The 17,715-nt window shown below is 41.0% G+C and overlaps 1 protein-coding gene across 3 annotated transcripts; it reads right to left on the bottom strand.

Moving 5' to 3' along the window:
- Nucleotides 1–2,778: 2,778 nt before the first annotated feature.
- Nucleotides 2,779–16,819, bottom strand: ETS2 (ETS proto-oncogene 2, transcription factor). 3 transcript variants are annotated; one of them, XM_072138770.1, is made up of 10 exons: nucleotides 16,557–16,819; nucleotides 10,873–10,949; nucleotides 9,209–9,329; nucleotides 8,565–8,684; nucleotides 7,304–7,504; nucleotides 7,076–7,156; nucleotides 6,044–6,268; nucleotides 5,672–5,935; nucleotides 4,922–5,040; nucleotides 2,779–4,579 (listed from the first exon to the last, which is right to left on the bottom strand). In XM_072138770.1, exons 2-10 carry the CDS (start codon nucleotides 10,942–10,944, stop codon nucleotides 4,364–4,366), a joined length of 1,419 nt encoding a protein of 472 aa, XP_071994871.1. In that variant the 5' UTR covers nucleotides 10,945–10,949; nucleotides 16,557–16,819; the 3' UTR covers nucleotides 2,779–4,363. The 3 variants fall into 3 exon arrangements, with proteins under 3 accessions (XP_071994871.1, XP_071994872.1, XP_071994873.1); XM_072138771.1 differs by lacking the exon at nucleotides 16,557–16,819 and adding an exon at nucleotides 14,221–14,265; XM_072138772.1 differs by lacking the exon at nucleotides 16,557–16,819 and adding an exon at nucleotides 11,103–11,127.
- Between the last annotated feature and the right edge of the window lie 896 nt (nucleotides 16,820–17,715).

Raw genomic sequence — 17,715 nt, 5'->3', positions numbered from 1 at the left:
ACTACAGGTGGATGTTGGGCGTTTTTTGCTTGTGGACTGTTTTTATCGAAGTGTCAGTACTAGAGAATTGTGGATTGTGGTATAGACTTGTGTAATATGGTGCTGCATTTCTACAGTGGAAAGACACTAATAATCTATGGTGTAGCTATATTTGGTGCACAGCTCCACAGCCCTGCTGCCCCTCTCTTACATAGGAGCACAGCAATGCTATACTGTATATAGCACATAGGGGGTTATAACCCCCTATACCATGCACCATAAACATAGACAGAATCTATGGTAAATTCTAGGAGATGCAGCCTCACTCCGACTCACGTTGTCTCAATTATCCTTGGATGCTGTATGAAGAGTCCTCAGATACAACTTCTCAATGCTCCCTGCCTCCAGCTTGTAAGAGCTGACAGGGAGAAATCCATCCGCAGCAGAAGGCAGGGGGCAAGGCATAAAGCTTAAACAGACTCTGCAGCTCAAGATGGGGGAATAGAAGTTCTAGGTGACTTATACACTCACCGGCCACTTTATTAGGTACACCATGCTAGTAACGGGTGGGACCCCCTTTTGCCTTCAGAACTGCCTCAATTCTTCGTGGCATAGATACAACAAGGTGCTGGAAGCTCCTCAGAGATTTTGGTCCATATTGACATGATGGCATCACACAGTTGCCGCAGATTTGTCGGCTGCACATCCATGATGCGAATCTCCTGTTCCACCACATCCCAAAGATGCTCTATTGGATTGAGATCTGGTGACTGTGGAGGCCATTTGTGTCCAGTGACCTCATTGTCATGTTCAAGAAACCAGTCTGAGATGATTCCAGCTTTATGACATGGCGCATTATCCTGCTGAAAGTAGCCATCAGATGTTACAGGGTACATTGTGCTCATAAAGGGATGGACATGGTCAGCAACAATACTCAGGTAGGCTGTGGCGTTGTACCAAGGGGCCCAAAGAGTGCCAAGAAAATATTCCCCACACCATGACACCACCACCACCAGCCTGACCCGCTGATACAAGGCAGGATGGATCCATGCTTTCATGTTGTTGACGCCAAATTCTGACCCTACCATCCGAATGTCGCAGCAGAAATCGAGACTCCTCAGACCAGGCAACGTTTTTCCAGTCTTCTACTGTCCAATTTCGATGAGCTTGTGCAAATTGTAGCCTCAGTTTCCTGTTCTTAGCTGAAAGGAGTGGCACCCGGTGTGGTCTTCTGCTGCTGTAGCCCATCTGCCTCAAAGTTGGACATACTGTGCTTACTTACATTGGCTTACTTACCCCCCCCCCCCCTAGGTTATCCGAACATGTGGCAGATTCCTTGCGGATTTTGGTTAAGGAAATCTACAGCGCCATACCACATGTAGACAATAGGGACATGTATCTTTTATTGGGAGCTTTTTTTTTCTCTTTTTAGTTTTTGGGACTTTTTTTTGATGCAAAACGAAGTACAACTGACCCCATGCTTAGTTCCTTACATACTGAAAAAGTTGCAAAAAGACCCGCATCGCTGCTAAAGTAAGCCGACTACAGCCAACTTGAAAAAAAGTTATTCATTTGCCCCAAATGCGTTTTTTTTTTTTGGGGGGGGGTGAAAAATTTAAAAAAAAAAATCATGTTACATTTCTTTCATGCCCTTAGAGATTTTTGCATGTGTTTTTTACATCAAAATCTATGGGCAAAATTCTGAATAAAATCCATACCATGATGCAGATTGATGATGTTATTTTTAGTGCAAAGTATGACAGAAAACGGATTCAGCCAATTTAATAAGTGTGGCCCAGTGACTGCACCAGAGAAGAAACTGAGTGCAGCTCTGGAGTACAATACTGGATGTAACTCAGGATCAGTACAGGATAAGTAATGTCATGTATATGCACAGTGACTGCACCAGCAGCAGAATAGTGAGTGCAGCTCTGGAGTATAATACAGGATGTAACTCAGGATCAGTACAGGATAAGTAATGACATGTATGTACACAGTGACTGCACCAGCAGCAGAATAGTGAGTGCAGCTCTGGAGTATAATACAGGATGTAACTCAGGATCAGTACAGGATAAGTAATGTCATGTATGTACACAGTGACTGCACCAGCAGCAGAATAGTGAGTGCAGCTCTGGAGTATAATACAGGATGTAACTCAGGATCAGTACAGGATAAGTAATGACATGTATGTACACAGTGACTGCACCAGCAGCAGAATAGTGAGTGCAGCTCTGGAGTATAATACAGGATGTAACTCAGGATCAGTACAGGATAAGTAATGTCATGTATGTACACAGTGACTGCACCAGCAGCAGAATAGTGAGTGCAGCTCTGGAGTATAATACAGGATGTAACTCAGGATCAGTACAGAATAAGTAATGTCATGTATGTACACAGTGACTGCACCAGCAGCAGAATAGTGTGTGCAGCTCTGGAGTATAATACAGGATGTAACTCAGGATCAGTACAGGATAAGTAATGTCATGTATGTACACAGTGACTGCACCACCAGCAGAATAGTGAGTGCAGCTCTGGGGTATAATACAGGATGTAACTCAGGATCAGTACAGAATAAGTAATGTCATGTATGTACACAGTGACTGCACCAGCAGCAGAATAGTGAGTGTAGCTCTGGAGTATAATACAGGATGTAACTCAGGATCAGTACAGGATAAGTAATGTCATGTATGTACACAGTGACTGCACCAGCAGCAGAATAGTGAGTGCAGCTCTGGAGTATAATACAGGATGTAACTCAGGATCAATACAGAAAAGATTAAAATCAATACAGACCAGTAATACATTTTCCAAAAACAGTTTAATCAGAATTCCGTCAATTTGCATCTGCTACCGCTCTAGTAACTTTATACAGAAATATATATGCTTTATTTTACAAGGCACTTTAGATATAAAATACACCTTTCTTAAAAACAAAAAGGAAAAAAAACTAAACAAAAATACATTAGTATCCAGTATAATATTTTGCAGTAAAAATAGCTGCTACACAAAATTCCTCCACATCCATGACCAGGAGGCAGTAAAATTAAGAACATAGAATTCTGAAGATCAGATGGCATCAACACAAAGATACAGTAAGGGGGGGAAGGGGATACAACGTTCCAGAATTATAAGGGTCTCTCCAATAGTTATATTGATAAGTAACTTTAATTTACTTTGAACCTGCCCAGAAAAACATTTCAGCAGAAAACGGGAAGCAAGCAGACCGTACCATTCACATTGTAGGGGTCAGAGCAGGTCATTGCAAATCAGTTGCCATTCATATGAATGAGAGCTAGGCTGCATTGACCACAATGAGAATGGAGCTGTCGGCTAACTGATGAGGGTTTCATTCGTTGGACCCCCTCCAATATATGTATGACCTATCCTTGGGATAGACTGTCAATTTTTGCTTAGGAAACCACATCAAGCTTGTTGTATACCATTTTAGTATTGATTTAAATATTTGGACATTAGCTCCCCCTATTGGTCGCCATGAAAAGCTAGAATTATACAACACAGTAACCTGGACCTTTGTGTTATACTGCATAACCAGTGGTTCCATGCAAGTTTTTCTACTCTTACACGTAGATAAATTACATAGAGTCTCCCCTGTAGACCGCATGTACATCCATTTTGCCAGCTAAAAAGACTTCCTGAGATTTGTAAGAAACCAATGGAGTCCCCAAAACTAAAATTAGATATATTACTTTTGGAATGCGAAAAAATAAAAAAAAATGTGCAGTTTTATGAAGCTTAGAATTGAGAAAGAAGGGTGATGGGAGAGGCGTTCCATGTGCCATTAAAAAAATTAAAACATCTGAAAATACAAATAATATACATATCCCTTGTGGAACAAATAATTATGTAAATATGAAAATTCTTGATAAAAAGTATTTACATGCACTTGAAATGATCTGAGGAAAAAAAAAAAAAAAAAAAACACACAACACACAACTACAAGACCCGCAGACTCAGGCAGCATGAAGTGTTAAAGTGCAGTCTCTGAGACGGTTTAGCAATTTACATCAACTTTTCAGCGACAAATGATACAAATTAAGATTCTGATATGCTGTCATTTTCTATGAAGTCCTTCTTTTCGCCCTTTCCCCTCAGTGTTAAAACATGTATTTTATACGCACACAATGAAAAAAAAAATAATTGGTGTAATGTCCTTCAGAGCTCTACTCAGAGTATCACCAAGTCAAGAAAGTACAACACAAACCACTTCCTAGAAAGGTCTCCAAACGCATTGCCTTTCAGACTCCGTCATAAATTTCGGCCTTCAAAAGTCCATTAGTGACCGAAAAAAGTAAGGGTCATCTCAGTCAACCCCATTATATTCACAGTACAAGTTGTGTGCTTTGGGTATAGCATCTTCATAGAGTCATTCATCTGTATCAGGCTGTACACCAAGCATGGCGTGTAGTTCCTCTGCTGTGTAACCCAACAAATTGTGGAGGTCACAAACAAACCGATACACATAACGTTTTCCTGAGGTCTTGTGAATAATGTTTTTATCGTAATAGTATCTCAGTCCTCTACTCAATTTCTCATAGTTCATTTTAGGCTTATTTTTCCTCTTTCCCCATCGGCGAGCAACCTGGAAAAAAAAAAAAATACCACATTAGTACAAGCTTATTTTGGACCTCACAATTATTTTAATATCTACTGCTGCTGACAAAAGACAAAGGTCTGTGTGTATTCCTACAAAATATTGGGGGCTCGTCCGGGATAAACGTCACAAACAACTAGTACAGGGCATATAAATACAGAGCGATATTGTTTTCTAATCATTCGGGAACATTCTGATGACCTAGTCACTAATCGGCAGCTGATAAAAGATAAAACACCGGCGGAGCGTTATCACACTATGGCGATAAGTCAATCTATTGAACCCATATCTGTAATCAGACCATAAGAAAAAACGATAACAAATACAAACCTCGTCTGGGTCAGTGAGCTTGAACTCCCATCCATCCCCCGTCCAGCTGATAAAGGGCTGACATGATTTGTCAGTCAACAATTCCAACAAGAACTGCCAAAGCTGAATTGGTCCACTCCCTAAAATAAAAAAGATAACATATGTTAATATAAGTAGAAGATATATAGATATAAAAGCAAATACAATGTAGTTCACAGTACACATGAGTCTTTTATAGAAGGTATAGGCCAGTGGTGGCGAACCTATGGCACGGGTGCCAGAGGCGGCACTCGGGAGTCCTTTATGTTGGCACCCAGGCCATCACCCCAGCACAACAGACAGGACTCGAAGAATCTTCCTGCAGTTCCAAGCAACTTAAAAGATGCTGCTTTCAGTCATATTTTGATACTTACTTTGCTAATTGGGACTGTAGGAAGAGGGAGAATGAATAGACAGGGCCAAATTATCTTTGGAGGACCTCCTGCTGGCCCCTACAGGTCTACAGAGCGACACTGGAAAGAAGCTAAAATTATGCAAATTTTCCATCTTTCTACTGTGTTGCTGCCCTCAGGAGGCCAATATGATTGTTGAAGAATAGGGATCAGTAAGTTACGCTTTAATTTGTGGTTGGCACCTCGCAATAAATAAAGGGGGGTTTGGGTGTCTTTTTGGCAATTATTGCTCAGGGAAGTGAACAGAGTCCTAGTGATATCATCTAACCGCACTTTTTTCAAAACAAGTTTGGCATCTACACAAACTCCAATATCTTACCTGTGAAACCTGCGAGAATAGCTGCCGGTATAACTGGCTTGCCCTGTTCCATTGGCTCGTTTCGGTCTTGAATATAGTCTTTAAAAGACATAGATGGTTTGTTTAGACATAAAGACTGGCTGGCGTCTTCCTCAAAGCTTTCATAAGAAGGAACCCGCTGCATGTCCACCAACGAAGACTGGCTTGTCCATGACTGTAGCAAAGAATCAGAACTTTCAAAGCTTTCTGTGCCGCTGTCTACAGAGTCTCGGTCCATTGATTTTACTAAAGGGGGAAAAAAATAAAAAAAAGTTAATATTTAGTTTAATGAAAAAACAAAAAAAACAAATTGTGTATGGGAAGAGCAGTACTCATACTCATAGCTTAACTTACCAGAATTAAGAGAGTTCAGGAGAACATTCATGTTGCTTTGACCATATTCTTGGTTCAGAGACGAATAACCATTTCCCATAGATTTCATGCAGGAATAACTCCGAAACTCTTGCTTGACTGGGAGGAGATTTGGGACTTGAGTTATGGGACACAGGTCACTGTACATTTCTGTCTTAGGGTAACTCTGCACACGAGATACACAATGCAGAGGCTCCATACGGAAGCCTAGAAATAAAGGGGAAAAAAAAATTAGATGGGCAGTGACTGGTTAACCATTATAATCCAACTAGCCAGCTTTGATGAGACCAGGGTGAGGCCAGGACCCCAAATAAAATAAACCCTTGTAGAGTTTCTCCAGCTTGTGTTGATAACCACTCTATGAAGTAAACCCTTCAATCATCAAATATTAATTTTGGGTTCTCACCACCACTCAATAGGCATCAACAATTTTTTTGGACAACATTTCCAATAACACAGTAGCCCCGATCATAGGTCCATCTAAGGGCTCAGAGTAGGGCAATTGGTGTGCCATTAAAACATTTAAAGGACATCTATCACCAGTATCAAGGACTGTAAACCAAGCACACTTACATGCTGGTGTGTGCCAGACTCTGCCCTTTAAGCTTTTTACAAAAAACAAATAATCCGTGATCCTGGTGGTAGATTTTCCTTAACCTGGGAGGGTTCACTGCCTATGACCTTCCCAAAACTTCCATGTATGTTCAGCGGATCTGGAAAAATTTTTCAAAACATCCATTTGGGGACTCAACTCGGGACCCTCCAGTCATTTTTTGATAGAAGAGACAACTTAGAAGTTAAGCTCATTGCAACTACAATGGGTCGCCAATCAAAAGGCCTGATATTTTTGGCAAGAGCCATCCAATACGGCTATGAACAGTTGCGAAAAGCCACCATTTTGGATATGGCTTTATGAAAATGTTAAAGATATGTGGTTCGTAAAAATAATTTTAAAAAATGGTTAATTATTATCTCATAAAGAGGTCAAAAGCAATTAGAAGGAATGTTACTTACTTAATGAGTCATTGCTTATCCACTGGGAGTTTGTATGATGACTGGAGCTGTCAATATATTGATCTTGAATCTTTTCTTGTTCTGGAAGAGTAAAGGAATACGAGTTACAGCGTTGAGCCCTGAAATGCCAGCGTCTAGTCCTAGGCCACCAGATCTATGCATCGATGGTAGGGATTACAAATGATTTACATAGCTCACAAACGTTTCCATGCCAGTTGCCTTAATTACCTTTCATCATTTGTTCCAGATGCTCCCAGAGAATGTCACCCACAAAATCCGGGGCCAGCTCCAAAAATCTCTCTTTCCCCAAGTTGCACAAGTCCTGGCCGGTCATAATGAATTTTGAAAAATTTAAACTCTCCAAGGAAAATTCTGTGACAGCCCAAGAAAGCCACTGGCACACTTGAGTCTGATTCCACAACCATGGATCTAAAAGAAAGCAAAGGATGAGATATTAAAGGGGATGTGTAGTTTGGCTTTTGATGTACTCAAATTTTGGCCAAAGAGTCTTAAGATGGTCTCATTCTGGAGGACCAAGCATGTCAATACATTACAAAATGAGGGAGCTGTGCCAATTTCATGTATTTAAGGATGTAGCCTATCCTGTGAATTGGATTTGTTGGGGGTCCGACCACATAAACTTTAACAATCACAAGAACAAGGGTCTCATTCCTGGTAAATGAATGGAGCAAGAGGACACAAGCTGAACCTGTCCCTTTATTTCCCACAACTCTGTTACTGGCAATGGTACACCCGTTGTTGGGAATGGTGGGTGCCCCATTGGTCCAAACTCCACCAATCATATTGATGTCCTAAAACCTGTGGATTTTACCCCTTTACCAATTACCCCTTTACCAATAACCCATTAAAGAATTGCCCAACACTTAATATACTGCCGTTGTGTGTACAGAAGGTCACGGGTTCTATTAATAAAAGTTAATGTTTATAGATCCCGTCTAGTAAAATGCTAAACAATGTGCGTTCTCTGGAAAATGTGAAGCAATGACTAAGAATGTCAGGCAGAGAAGTCGAAGAACGTGCTTCAAATGTTTAGATGTTGCGCAACAGCCATGTACGATTCAGAAATGGAAATTCCTGTGATGTAGACTCGACTTACACTCCTTATAACATATACAGACCCAGGCAATGATGACAGTACTTAAGTAATGAAGACCTTTCATTATGACAAAGGGATTTTCCAAAAAATATCTGATAACGCAGACAAAGGCTCACACGGCAATACAACCATGACTGAGCTATGCAGGTTTTTTTCCCCTCACAGAGCTACCAGGTTGATAGGTGGAACATCGCTTGATGGAAGAGGTTGGTCCCACTTGCTGCAGAGGGCAAATAACCTTTTAGGGACCAAAATCATCTTTTCTCCAGCTCTCCTTGGCCCTTTCATCATATATTCAGCTCTCAATTCTCAAACTGTAGCAATGTCAGATAATTGAAAAAAAAAAAAATCTTTTTTTTCATTACTACTTACTGTTGGGAATTCCAAGCCGTCGCTGTTCCTTTGTGAATCCATTAAATGTGGCCTTCAGTGCCTGACTCATTACAGCCTTACTGCACGGGGTCAGGAGGGGCAATTCACAGCTGCCGGAATCTGAAAAAGGCAATTCAAAAAATTTTTTATGAAGTTGAGAGCCAAGAGGCTTGGTCAGCAAGTATGCCCCTTACTAAATATTGACTGCTAATGCAAAGTTGCACTATGAATGTGTAGGATTTTGCACCCAGGTGTGGGTTCTAGTTTGTAGGCCACTCCAACAAAGGATTGGGCACCAAAGTATCTACCAAATTACATGAAGTTGGACCTGTTTTTCACCAACGAGACCTGGGGTACTTCCAAATTCTTAGAAATCAAGACTTCAAAGAAAACGTGCAAAGAGCACAAAGTAGCGCCATACATATTAAACTACGTTCCAATCTTTTGATTGGACATTTCAGCAGTTGTGTTGACACATGGCATATTTGGGTGATGGCACCAAAACTATACATTGCAAAGGCCCAATACGAAGACGCCTACTACCGGTATAGGTTCCTTTTATCTAATATTCCTAAGTATAGACCAATTCTTAACATAATACAATATGGGGTTGATAAAAAAATATTACCCCCAACAGGTCTTACCATGAGAGAGGGAGTCTAGGCCGGTAGGTACTGCCTGCTCCTCTTCATACGCATCATATGCAGAGTATAATCCCGTGAATATCGACGTTGACAGATTAACATTGTCAAATGCCAGCTGCCGCTGTAAGGGAAGGATGAAATATTAATACAGGGGACTTACAACATAATAGTATATTTTACTATAGGTTATCCAAGCAGCACAGTAGATGGGACATTGAAGCAGTCACCAACCTTCATAGAGTTGGCACTAAAAGGTGGTCATACACCTCAAACCCTTTCTCCCTACTTGAGTGCTTGACTTGGCTAAGTGTGCAAGTCAGAAATGTGGAGGCAGCCAATGGCAGACATCTACCGAGAACAAAAACAGTTACCGCAGGTCGATTGCAATGCGATGCGATGAGTGAACTCTGTGTCATTAACCAGGGACCTCTCCAACAGGCAGTAATTGGAGGACTAATAAGCAGGGTCCTGTATAAAAATACAGCGAGCGATGCGCCCACCCATACTAGGAATAACGTCCTCTTGACAACCGCTCAGCAAGAAACGGCTCCGTGTCACCAGTGTACACATTTCTATGCTACAGATCACATTGTGTGGGCTCCCACACTTCACATGAACAAGGCTCTATTCATTACTGCTACACGAGCTCTAAAAATAAAAACCTTTTAATCACATCATTATAGTCATTAGCTACAGAGGAGAAGATGATACACGCCTGCAGAAACTAACTACTTAGTCAGTGATCAGGCAAGGGCGAGAGGTGTGAAAGACCGGCTGGACCATATCTTGGTTTGGTCATACTCATAAAAACAAAGTATAGTACAGATATAGAAGAAACCAGTTTGGCAGTCCATCCATTTCTACCGGAATTGTGTAATCCCTACTTTCTCCTCTGGGAGTGCTATAAGAAAACTGAACACTTGTTATGAATTAAAGGCTCCTCCACTATTCAATTAAACATCAAATGCTCCTTTTAACCAAAATGGACCACCCCTTTAAGACGTTTCCCTAGGATTATGAGAAATTCTATGTAAAACTATGGATAACACTGGTCAATAAAATCAGATATCACTCATCTAAAACGTGTCTGCACTCAAAACAGGTTGGGTCACAGCAGCCGTGACTCACAATGCAAATAAACCGGGCGGGGTCACCATGTATACTGTGTGCAAATATGCTGGGCCGGTGCAAGAGATAAGAAACAAGCAGACCTGCGGGGACATGGACCCGTCAAATACTGGCCAGAAATTCCTTAGTTTAGCAAACAAATACCAGGAGACACAAAATCCTTTGTCCAACATGCAAACTTAAAACGGCAAATGTAAGCCACAAGACCACAACATTTTATGCAATGCACGGGTTCTATTGTATGCATGTTATTAAAACAAACAAAAAAAATGTAAAAATATTAAAATATTAACCAAAACAACCAAGAACCTGATACCAAAACTCCACAAATGCTCAGAAGAATGTTGAGTCCCAATAAAGAATCGGAGCACAAATTGTGCCAGACATACAAGGGATTCAGTTTAATCCCTTTTGTTATCCTGCTCCAATAATATAATAATCCAAAATAAATCCAAAACAAATTCAAGGTTCAAAAATATTTCAAGACAAAATATAAAAAAAAAAAAAAGTCCAAAAACTGGTCACAATGGACTTACCTTCAGGATTCCTCGGTGCATGTTGTAAACCGGAGCCACCTGATCCATGTTGCGGATTTCAAACTCAGTCATTGGATCTAGATTAGAAAGAGAAATCCAGGTGGACTGTAAATTTTTGAATGTTTTTTTTTTCTTTTTCCATAGAATTTTCTCCCACCCCACAAGAGACAGTCTGTCTGATCACTATGGAGTCCCTCAAGCAAACAGTATTTATTAGTAGGACGCCTTACATCAAGGGAAAGCACACGAGAAGGGACAGATGTGAGAAGACGAGCCGGCGTGACTCACTCTGAAGAAGTGACTGAAGTGCCCGAGGTGTTGAGTTTGATGTCACAAACAGGGGGGGGGGGGGGGGGGGGAGGAGGGACCCTGACAGTATCTCACCCATTCTGCACATATTGACACAAAGCACCTCCAGCTGAGTTTCATTCATGTTTCCCCAAACAAACAATTGATACTTTTTCCCAAAACAGTTTCCTTTTAGATTGACCTTTTTGTTATTAAAATTTTTTGCCAAAAGAATTTAAAAAAAATCCTTGACAACAATCACGTAGACGAATACCAAAAACCATTGTCTTATCAGCTGATGCAAGACTACAATTCCCAACATGCCAGGGCAAATATAACCGCTAAGCAAATGGTGAGAAAACAAAACTGTGGCCCCCCCCATGATCTAGAGATTGGTGCCCTAGAGCCATCAAAGCTTTTTTTGGGTAAGGTTAATGTAGTCCACCCTACCCAATCCCAAAGAACTGTAGTAGTTGGGCTTTATTCAGAACAGACACGTTTGCTTCCAAATTTACGGTAGTTTTGCATCATCTCTAAAGAGGGGCCATACCATTTCGGAGGTGGTGGTTTGGGTCCAACAGAAAGAAATATTAATATCACACTAAAATGTCATGGAGACCAACTTGACCATTATATGTAAAGTCGAAATGGCCATCATAAGTCTCACATGTCTGATATCATTAGCAATTTCTCCTCCATGTAGTATAACTAGGTAGTGGACTCCGGAAAACCACAGCCGACAGAGACCTATAGATAGTGCTATAGAGATATAGCAGCAGTGAACTACATTACTATATGGCATATAATATATATCTATATCATCACAGGGCACAACAAACAATGCAAAAACAAAAAACCTCTGCTCCATCTGTATACAGAACCTTAGCATTACAATATATGGCATTGTCTAGATTTTACATTGAGCCGATACAAATCCTTGCATAGAATCAGCTTGGAAATGTGAGCACAACATAGGCCTCACGTGCCAGCAGAGCATGCTACCGGCCAGATGACACATGTATGGGGGCTGCTTAGCAACAAACTCATTCAGAATCTCAGGATACTATTAACCATTCCGTCTTCCCAGGGCTGGCCCTGGCGTCTGGAAAATATTGCTTCTTACAGCAAAGGACCAAGGTTTATGTATATGATATTCATACCCTAGCAGGGGTAATCTTCACCAAACCTGCCCCATATAATAATCGTTATTTATATAGTGCCAAATTACACATCACTTTACAGGATTCTGGGGAACATAAACAAATATTATATTACATTACAGAGTAATAACAGTCCTATGGAACAATAGGAGTGAGGGCACCGATCACAAGAGCTTACAGTCTATATGAGGGGGCGGTGACACAAGAGCTTACAGTCTATATGAGGGGGCGGTGACACAAGAGCTTACAGTCTATATGAGGGGGGGGGGCGACACAAGAGCTTACAGTCTATATGAGGGGGGGGGCGACACAAGAGCTTACAGTCTATATGAGGGGGGGGGGTGACACAAGAGCTTACAGTCTATATGAGGGGGGGGGGGTGACACAAGAGCTTACAGTCTATATGAGGGGGGGGGGCGACACAAGAGCTTACAGTCTATATGAGGGGGGGGGTGACACAAGAGCTTACAGTCTATATGAGGGGGGGGGGGTGACACAAGAGCTTACAGTCTATATGAGGGGGGGGAGGTGACACAAGAGCTTACAGTCTATATGAGGGGGGGGGGGGTGACACAAGAGCTTACAGTCTATATGAGAGGGGGGGGGGGTGACACAAGAGCTTACAGTCTATGAGGATGAGGGGGTGACACAAGAGCTTACAGTCTATATGAGGGGGCGGTGACACAAGAGCTTACAGTCTATATGAGGGGGGGGGGTGACACAAGAGCTTACAGTCTATATGAGGGGGGGGGGTGACACAAGAGCTTACAGTCTATATGAGGGGGGGGGGTGACACAAGAGCTTACAGTCTATATGAGGGGGGGTGACACAAGAGCTTACAGTCTATGAGGATGAGGGGGTGACACAAGAGCTTACAGTCTATATGAGAGGGGGGGGGGGGGTGACACAAGAGCTTACAGTCTATATGAGGGGGGTGACACAAGAGCTTACAGTCTATATGAGGGGGGTGACACAAGAGGTATAAGAGCTTGTATTGTATGTTCCAGCCATTCTTTACAAGGGTACAGTATAAGATACGAAGGTCTAGGGCTGTAAATCCTATATTGTGCACAAAGGGAAGCGGTCATTGGCTCTATAGAATAAAAATATGAGGGATATGCAGAATCATTAGCCCCATTCTAGAGAAGATACCGTAAGTGAAATACAAAAACTGTGCACACAAAATAAAAAAGCAAAAACACATAATAAACGTAACAGAGCAACTGGATTACAAATACTGGAAAGTTATTAAACTCCTGGACGCACAGTCAGCCAAAAGTACCCGTCCATTAAAAACAGAGGTAACGTGATCCAGCGAGAGGCCGGTTTACACAACAGAGGCCTGATACCGAGCCGCACAACACACCTTTGTGTACACAGGCCAAACAGAAGGATTATTTCAGAACATATGGACGGGTGAAACACGCGTACAACACCTTCCCCATTCATGATCTCAGCCACACAATGAACACAAGTCCAACCTGGGCAGGGCCTGCAATCCATTGTATGAATGAGAGTCAGCAAGGTCACCGGCAGAGGTGGTTCATTCATCAGATCACACCCAGCCCCAAGGCTGCTGCAGGCACATGGGGAACAAAAACAGGCTGGATCAGAGGTCAATCAAAAACATCAGCCAGCCTTAGGGCAATTACCGAATAAGTGGCTCACGTTCCATGCAAAAAAAAAAAAAAAAAAAAAAAAAAAAATTATATATAGGCTCAACAACAGGTACGAGGACAGACCAAAACTTTATGGAGCTAGGGTTGTTACTCAGTAAAGCCCAAATATTTTGAAGGTCCTCCATGTAATTTTTAAATTCTCCCAGATTTTTACATTTTCTGCAATATTATTAAAAAACGAAGAAGAAAAAAAAAAAAAAAAAGTTAGACTCAAAACTGACCTGCAAGAGGACAGACACCAAAGGTCTCCAACACACTCACTGACACTTTTACCTTAATTCTGCTGAGGACATTGGGCAAAAAGCCCCGCCTCTACTACTGAGGGCCACACCTCCTTTTATGGTCACACCCACAACAATATTTTCTTAGATACACATGTTTATGTATTTCACAAGAGAAAAAAAAAATTAAACCAAAAAGGAAAAAAAAAATAGATTTCTATTTAAGAGGTATAAAGTCTCGGAAATTTAAAAAAAAAAAAAAAAAAAAAAAAAAAAAAAAAAAATCTATTGTTGTGAAAAGTGAATGAAAATGAAAAATTCACAGGGACCATGGTTCATTTTACTATAAAAAACAGAAATGCAAATTGCAACGATATTGTAAAGAAAACCCGAGCACACATGGCTGCGGCAAGAAAAAAAAAAAAAAATTCTCAACCCCCCCCCCCCTCCTTCCCCTCTTTCAAATTAATTTGTCTGGTGACTTCAATGTAAAAGCTGGGCCTGCACTTTAAACGCTGGGGGTGGGTTCACCACATCAAAGTCCACATCTGCAGCTACAAAATTAGATTCTTTTGTCTTTAAAACTACAAAGACTTTTCCTATCAAAGTGCAGAACTTCGTGTGCGCAAAACACAAACCCGACATAAAAACTCAAAGAATAAAAGAACGTTCCTTCATTTTATATGACAAATAAGAAAGTACAGAGCACAGAGATCATTAGTCATATCACAAAATGAGAGGGGGCACAAACATCTCTACCAAAAGTTACCTGAAACCCCCCTCCCCCTAAACAAAAAAAGTCAAGGTTTTTGAACTGTGTTATGGAAACAATTAGCCGTTTCTAAGGACTTTTTTTTTGTGCACTAAAAAGGTGATGGCCACAAAATGACAAGACTACATGTGTCAGACACATGTAGATATAGGACATGCCTAAGGCAGTGTTCACACACGGAAGTCTTTATTTTTATATAAAAATAATAGAACTCCATTTTAAGCATTAGTTCCATCATAATAAAAATGGAAAAAAAAAAAAAAAAAAGCTTTCAAGTAGGGCCATTATCTTACGTCTACACCAAATCATTAACCACATAAGAGTTGGAAGTTAAATTGTTTCCTACCCTAGAGCCCTAGAATTCACTTACAAACCATTAGCTTTCCCCCTACAAAGACACACAATGACGTACCTTTTCGTAACTCACTAGCCAACCCATTGGGAAAGCTGACACCCCACCCCCTTGCCAGAAATGATAAAAATACAAAAATGATCAAATTAGAACTCCCCCCCCCCCCCATAGTCGTTAATTTGAAAAAAAAAAAAAAAAAAAAAAAGTTTTTGAATTTAGTTTAGAAGCCAAAAGGGAACAGGTTGGAAAAATAAACAATTTAGGATTTTTTTTGCCTTATATAAAAAAAAAAAAAAAAAAAAAAATACTTCTAAAACCACTTTTTTTTTACTCCCATATATAGAACACATTCAAATCACCCAGACAATCTGTGGATGAGCATGTGCCTGGATCCCAGAGCTTATCATCATCCAGTGACTCCGCTGAGGGCTGAACATTCATCAAAACCTACAATCATGTAGTAGCCATAAGCAGTGACTAATCCATTCATAGTAAAAAAAAATACAATATTCATTTAATAAACCATGTAGGCGGCGGAGGAATTTTACAAAACAGGTAGAACAAGGTGCGCAAGGTCACCCGGAGCTGACAACACTAAACCCAGGACAATTATATCACATTATAATAGGATGTTCAATCTTTAAAAAAAAAAAAAAAAAATGATAATGATACACTTAAAAGCCACCTATTAAACTGAAGACATAATAATAATAAAAAAATAGTATTAAAGACTCCACTGTCTATGAGTGATGGGAGAGAATAGACACTTATTCTATAGAGATCATACAGATATATGAAAGCCAAAAATATGAAAGTGAATATAATATAGGTGTAAAAAAAAAGTTACATTTACTTTATAAACTAGAGATTTTTTAGTTTATTAAATACATTAAATATTAAAATACACAACAAGATCATGAAAATAAACATAAAAATGGAAGTATTCAGAGTCTACCCCATGTCGCCCACCCATCATTGTGGCAGATATGAGGTAACACAATGTGGGCACAGAAGACTTGTACAAGTCTCATCCAGTTTACTTTTATAGTTTTGGGAATTAGTAAGGGGGGTCCCCAGACACAAGACAGGGTGGGGTGAGGACCCTGCGGGAGTCCTGGGACTTGTATAATACACTCACTACAAGGGCAGAGAATTATAGGAAAGAGCAAAAGGAAATAACATAAACAAAACAGATACATTGTATCTTCTCACCTGATAGAAGGGATCCAGGCCAAAATACACAGTCCCAAAAGTGAGCAGTGAGGGTCCTAGGTAATAGTCCACAGAGTGTGCAGGATGATGGGGTGGATAGTATCCCAGGGGACCCCAGAGAAGGAGGAGACCCTCCTAGTCACAGAGTGTGTGTGCTTCTAGCTGTGGTGCTGCCTGCATCTGCCTGCACTAGGGGAAGTCCAGCTCTAAGCACAAGCAGCAAGGAGGAGCATTGTCCTGGAGCACACCCCTCCCCAGCAGCTGGAGGAAAGCCTGGGAGAGATCACACACTCATCCTGCCCCCTCCCTGCCTGCTATCTGCCTCTCCACCAGGTGTGAAAACTCCAATACAGCCCTATAGAAAGCACCTGGGGCAGAGCGCACCCTGCTGCTGGGGGAGGAGAGGGGGGTCCTGAGACTGTCCTGCTTCCCATCCAAACTTTTGTTCTAAAGTAGTAAAATAACCCAGCAGTTTGGCTGCATTTTGAAACGCGCTTCACGACGCAGCATGTGAACGCACACTCATGGAACCTGGAAAAACATTACAAGTTTGCAACAGAAAAAAAAGCAAGAAAAACCTTATAATAATTTAGTGTGAGGCATCTTTTGTGTTGTGTAGTTTTTTGCCGTTGTTGTTTTTTTTTTTTTTGTAACCATGGAAAACAACAAAGAAAACAAAACAAAAATGACTCCCCTGAATATCCACTTTTTGTTGTGACAGATCTGATGTCCATGAGACTGAGGGCGCTTTCACACGATGCGTTGCGTCTTTTGATGCGTTTTTGACACATTGCAGAGGGCGCATTCACACGTTGCGCTTTGGTTGTGTTTTCGTTGCGTTTTAAAACGCATTACAACAGCTGAGATGAGGTGATTTGCCTAATTACATTACTGTTAACGTTTCCATTTACAAAACGCGTTGTAAACATGATGTTAACACCTGCGTTAATGTTGTGTTAACAAATGTAAACAGTGATGTAATTAGCCAAATCACCACTCCTCAGCTGTTGTAATGCGTTTCAAACGCAATGAAAATGCAGGACAAAACACATCATGTGAACACGCCCAAAGGCCGGTGCCACACGCACCGCTTTGTCTGCGTTTGAAAACGCAAACACAGACAAAGCCGCGCCTACCGGGACGCGCCGTAGCCCGATCG

Source organism: Engystomops pustulosus, chromosome 2 (genome assembly GCF_040894005.1).
Source record: "Engystomops pustulosus chromosome 2, aEngPut4.maternal, whole genome shotgun sequence".
NCBI classification, from domain to species: domain Eukaryota; kingdom Metazoa; phylum Chordata; class Amphibia; order Anura; family Leptodactylidae; genus Engystomops; species Engystomops pustulosus.
Note: the sequence above shows the minus strand (reverse complement) of the source record. Positions and strands in the feature narration are given on the sequence as shown.